This window comes from Drosophila kikkawai, unplaced genomic scaffold, assembly GCF_030179895.1.
Source record: "Drosophila kikkawai strain 14028-0561.14 unplaced genomic scaffold, DkikHiC1v2 scaffold_66, whole genome shotgun sequence".
Classification (NCBI taxonomy): Eukaryota; Metazoa; Arthropoda; class Insecta; order Diptera; family Drosophilidae; genus Drosophila; species Drosophila kikkawai.
In genome coordinates, this window is record NW_027222726.1 from 1 (window position 1) to 6216 (window position 6216).

The 6216-nt window shown below is 33.7% G+C and overlaps 1 protein-coding gene across 1 annotated transcript; it reads left to right on the forward strand.

Moving 5' to 3' along the window:
* Positions 1 to 4248: 4248 nt before the first annotated feature.
* On the forward strand, positions 4249 to 5773 carry LOC138929590 (uncharacterized). The gene is made up of 2 exons (XM_070288989.1): positions 4249 to 5601; positions 5657 to 5773. Exons 1-2 carry the CDS (start codon positions 4303 to 4305, stop codon positions 5663 to 5665), a joined length of 1308 nt encoding a protein of 435 aa, XP_070145090.1. The 5' UTR covers positions 4249 to 4302; the 3' UTR covers positions 5666 to 5773.
* Positions 5774 to 6216: the final 443 nt, after the last annotated feature.

Below are 6216 nucleotides of genomic sequence, written 5' to 3' on the forward strand. Positions count from 1 at the left end.
ATATATCCAATTCAGAATTTGTATTTATAATAGTTTTTACACGGCTAATACATTTGCATACTCAATTGTAAATTTGAAAACAAAAAGTTCACAGCTCAGCTAATAATGCCTGTATCCACTTCAGAATTTGTATTTATAATAGTTTTTACACGGCTAATACATTTGCATACTCAATTGTAAATTTGTAAACAAAAAGTTCACATCTCAGCTAATAATGAAATTTGTAAACAAAAAGTTCACAACTCAGCTAATAATGCATGTATCCACGGCATAAATTGTACTTATATTATTTGTTACATGGCTAATACATTTGCATACTTAATTGTAAATCTGTAGACAAAAAGTTCACAGCTCAGCTAATAATACATGTATCCACTTCAGAATTTGTATTTATATTCGTTTTTACACGGCTAATACATTTGCATACTCAATTGTAAATTTGTAATCAAAAAGTTCACAACTCCGCTAATAATGCATGTATCCACGGCAGAATTTGTATTTATATTAGTTTTTACAAGGCTAATACATTTGCATACTCAATTATAAATTTGTAAACAAAAAGTTCACAACTCAGCTAATAATGCCTGTATCCACTTCAGAAATTGTATTTATATTAGTTTTTACATGGCTAATACATTTGCATACTCAATTGTAAATTTGTAAACAAAAAGTTCACATCTCAGCTAATAATGAAATTTGTAAACAAAAAGTTCACAACTCAGCTAATAATGCATGTATCCACGGCAGAATTTGTACTTATATTAGTTTTTACAAGGCTAATACATTTGCATACTCAATTGTAAATTTGTATACAAAAAGTTCACAACTCAGCTAATAATGCCTGTATCCACTTCAGAATTTGTATTTATATTAGTTTTTACAAGGCTAATACATTTGCATACTCAATTGTAAATTTGTAAACAAAAAGTTCACAACTCAGCTAATAATGCCTGTATCCACTTCAGAATTTGTATTTATATTAGTTTTTACATGGCTAATACATTTGCATACTCAATTGTAAATTTGTAAACAAAAAGTTTACAACTCAGCTAATATTGCCTGTATCCACTTCAGAATTTGTATTTATATTAGTTTTTACATGGCTAATACATTTGCATACTCAATTGTAAATTTGTAAACAAAAAGTTTACAACTCCGCTAATAATGCATGTATCCATGGCAGAATTTGTACTTATATTAGTTTTTAGAAGGCTAATACATTTGCATACTCAATTGTAAATTTGAAAACAAAAAGTTCACAACTCAGCTAATTATGCATGAATCCACTTCAGATTTTGTATTTATATTAATTTTTACACGGCTAATACATTTGCATACTCAATTGTAAATTTATAAACAAAAAGTTCACATCTCAGCTAATAATGCATGTATCCACGGCAGAATTTATATTTAAATTAGTTCTTACAATGCTAATACATTTGCATACTCAATTGTAAATTTGTAAACAAAAAGTTCACAACTCAGATAATAATGCATATATCCACTTCAGAATTTGTATTTATAATAGTTTTTACACGGCTAATACATTTGCATACTCAATTGTAAATTTGAAAACAAAAAGTTCACAGCTCAGCTAATAATGTCTGTATCCACTTCAGAATTTGTATTTATAATAGTTTTTACACGGCTAATACATTTGCATACTCAATTGTAAATTTGTAAACAAAAAGTTCACATCTCAGCTAATAATGAAATTTGTAAACAAAAAGTTCACAACTCAGCTAATAATGCATGTATCCACGGCATAAATTGTACTTATATTATTTTTTACATGGATAATACATTTGCATACTCAATTGTAAATCTGTAGACAAAAAGTTCACAGCTCAGCTAATAATACATGTATCCACTTCAGAATTTGTATTTATATTCGTTTTTACACGGCTAATACATTTGCATACTCAATTGTAAATTTGTAATCAAAAAGTTCACAACTCCGCTAATAATGCATGTATCCACGGCAGAATTTGTATTTATATTAGTTTTTACAAGGCTAATACATTTGCATACTCAATTGTAAATTTGTAAACAAAAAGTTCACAACTCAGCTAATAATGCCTGTATCCACTTCAGAAATTGTATTTATATTAGTTTTTACATGGCTAATACATTTGCATACTCAATTGTAAATTTGTAAACAAAAAGTTCACATCTCAGCTAATAATGAAATTTGTAAACAAAAAGTTCACAACTCAGCTAATAATGCATGTATCCACGGCAGAATTTGTACTTATATTAGTTTTTACAAGGCTAATACATTTGCATACTCAATTGTAAATTTGTAAACAAAAAGTTCACATCTCAGCTAATAATGAAATTTGTAAACAAAAAGTTCACAACTCAGCTAATAATGCATGTATCCACGGCAGAATTTGTACTTATATTAGTTTTTACAAGGCTAATACATTTGCATACTCAATTGTAAATTTGTATACAAAAAGTTCACAACTCAGCTAAAAATTCCTGTATCCACTTCAGAATTTGTATTTATATTAGTTTTTACAAGGCTAATACATTTGCATACTCAAGTGTAAATTTGTAAACAAAAAGTTCACAACTCAGCTAATAATGCCTGTATCCACGGCAGAATTTGTATTTATATTAGTTTTTACAAGGCTAATACATTTGCATACTTAATTGTAAATTTGTAAACAAAAAGTTCACAACTCAGCTAATAATGCCTGTATCCACTTCAGAATTTGTATTTATATTAGTTTTTACATGGCTAATACATTTGCATACTCAATTGTAAATTTGTAAACAAAAAAATCACAACTACGCTAATAATGCATGTATCCATGGCAGAATTTGTACTTATATTGGTTTTTAGAAGGCTAATACATTTGCATACTCAATTGTAAATTTGAAAACAAAAAGTTCACAACTCAGCTAATAATGCATGAATCCACTTCAGATTTTGTATTTATATTAATTTTTACACGGCTAATACATTTTCATACTCAATTGTAAATTTTTAAACAAAAAGTTCACAACTCCACTAATAATGCATGTATCCAACCAGAATTTGTACTTATATTAGTTTTTAGAAGGCTAATACATTTGCATACTCAATTGTAAATTTGTAAACAAAAAGTTCACAACTCCGCTAATAATGCATGTATCCAACCAGAATTTGTACTTATATTAGTTTTTACACGGCTAATACATTTGCATACTCAATTGTAAATTTGAAAACAAAAAGTTCACAGCTCAGCTAATAATGTCTGTATCCACTTCAGAATTTGTATTTATAATAGTTTTTACACGGCTAATACATTTGCATACTCAATTGTAAATTTGTAAACAAAAAGTTCACATCTCAGCTAATAATGAAATTTGTAAACAAAAAGTTCACAACTCAGCTAATAATGCCTGTATCCACTTCAGAATTTGTACTTATATTATTTTTTACATGGCTAATACATTTGCATACTCAATTGTAAATCTGTAGACAAAAAGTTCACAGCTCAGCTAATAATACATGTATCCACTTCAGAATTTGTATTTATATACGTTTTTACACGGCTAATACATTTGCATACTCAATTGTAAATTTGTAAACAAAAAGTTCACAACCAAGCTAATAATGCATGTATCCACTTAAGAATGTGTATAGTTTTTACACGGCTAATACATTTGCATACTCAATTGTAAATTTGTAAACAAAAAGTTCACAACTCCGCTAATGATGCATGTATCCACGGCAGAATTTGTATTTATATTAGTTTTTACAAGGCTAATACATTTGCATACTCAATTGTAAATTTGTAAACAAAAAGTTCACAGCTCAGATAAAATTGCATATATCCACTTCAGAATTTGTATTTATATTCGTTTTTGCACGGCTAATACATTTGCATACTCAATTGTAAATTTGTAAACAAAAAGTCCACAGCTCAGCTAATAATGCCTGTATCGACTTCCGAATTTGTATTGTAGCAGGCCAGTTGATATTATTATGATCTGGTCACACGATTGTTGGGCTACGCTCTCTGAGAGAGCAGGTTACTCTCTCTCTCTCTCAGAGAGCGCTGCTTATGAATTTTGGGGGTTGAAAGGCACGCGGCCGGAGAGTGGCAGATCACTGTTTTTGGAGAAGTTAAAAAGAGAAGACGTAGTTGGTGAACAAAAAGATAAGAAACAAAAGTGTAAAATAATATAAGCAACATATAATACTATAATATAAGAATAAATAAAAGAGACTAATTAAAATAACATACGGCCACAATCTCAGAAGTGGGATCGAGAAAATTTTTTGTGCACGTCAACTAAAAAACCGAAATGGATTTGGACATTAATAAAGTGACGGTGGCTCAGCTGAAAAAATGGCTAGAATGTTTAAACTTGTCGACGAAGGGATCAAAAGCTGATCTGTACTCCCGGATATGTGCGATTCCACCCGAAAGCCGAGGCAGTGCTCCAATGATAAACCAGGTGGAAGAGGAGCAAGAAATTCTGGACGAAGAGGCGGAAGGGGCAGCGGTGGAGAAGCGAGTGAAGCAGAATCGGACGGAACTGGCTCGTGGCATGGCAACTATGGAGGAGCTGCATCGTGAAATCGAGAAGGCAAGGAAGGTTCTCGAGAATCTTCAGCAGCAGATCGACAGCGTCAGTTCGAGAACAAGCGACGCGCGACCAAGCGGCGCCAGAAACGACATGTCTGAACATAACGGCGACGTGTGCGAAAGAGATGGCGAGCGTAGCAACGGTGCGGCCGATGATGTCCGTAGGAGCGAAAGGGATGGCGAGCGAAGCGAAGCGAATGAGGCAGAGAGGAATGAAAGAGACGCCAGCGAGAATTCTGGAAATTTCGGACGAAACGACAACGGGCAAAACGGCAGCAGCGACGCTAACAGTGGAAGAGGTGGTCGAGACGATTTTTCGTCAGCCGGATTTGGCTTGGCAAAGGAAATCTTATTGGATTTTTCGGAAAACATGTCTGTTCGTGCCTGGGTCTCCCAATGGGAGAATGTTGCCAGATTGTATAAGCTAACGGACACCCAGAGTAGAGTTTTGCTGATTGGAAAACTGAAAGGCAGCGCGTTGCAGTGGCTACACGCAGATGCAACCCGGTTCGGAGAATCGACGAGTGAGCTGGTAGACCAGTTACTTCTTGCGTTTGGTGGCAACGAGTCGAAAGCAGAGTTGAGACGCAAATTCGAGGCGCGGCTATGGAAGCCAACTGAGAAGTTTGCAGTCTATTTCGAAGAAAAACGCAGGCTGGCACGAGAAGTCAACATGGAAGATGACGAGCTGCTGGACGGACTTATTGTTGGCATTCCGGCGATAAATCTACGCAATCAGGCCAAGCTTCAGTGTTTCGAGAACCCAGGAAGGATGCTTAAAGCATTTGCCAACATAATGTTGCCGGTAAGGGCTGCTGGAGAGAAGAAGATGCACAACGCGAAGGATGAGCTGGCGAACAAGGAGACGCGTTGCTTTAACTGCAACGGTAAAGGGCACTGGGCTCGAGACTGCATCAAATCAAAGAGGACTCCTGGGTCTTGCTATGGATGTGGGGCGATGGATCACATGATCAGCAAGTGCCCCCAAAACAAGAAGGATGCGGCAAATAATTACGTAAGATTGTTTAAAATTTTTGTTTATGAAAACTCTAACCAGCCAATTATTACAGAATGCTTGATCGATTCAGGAAGCCCAGTATCTTTGATAAAATTTTCTTATGTACCCAAAAATATTAGATTAGAGCCTCATGAAGAGCTATATTATGGATTAAATAAAAGCATACTAAGAAGTTATGGAAAAATGTTATGTTATGTAATGAAAAAGGAAATAAAGATTTATTTTAATTTAATTGCTGTGGCTAACGATTCAATGAGCTGTAATATTGTGCTGGGTAGGGACTTTATGGAGGCTTGTAATCTGAAAATTAATTTAGAAACCTTAAAAATGATCACTGTCGAGGGAATTGAAACCCAAATTGAGAATAAGACAAATATTAGTTTATTGAATGACACTAAGGAACCGAAGGAAGCGGATGAAATGTTAGAAGAAAGTTTAGAAAATGAAATGTTAGGAGAAATTTTAGAAAGTGAAATTTTGGGAAACGGTTTAGGAAATGAGACTTTAGAAGAAGAAAGGTTCGAAAGCAAAATTTTAGAAGAGACTTTAGGAAATAATAGGGACGATTTCACAAGAGAAATGATGAATATTAATATTTTAGAGGATGATGAA

Bases quoted from the DNA above. Each gene is read 5' to 3' on its own strand.
- LOC138929590 (XM_070288989.1), top strand. From the start codon at position 4,303: ATGGATTTGGACATTAATAAAGTGACGGTGGCTCAGCTGAAAAAATGG.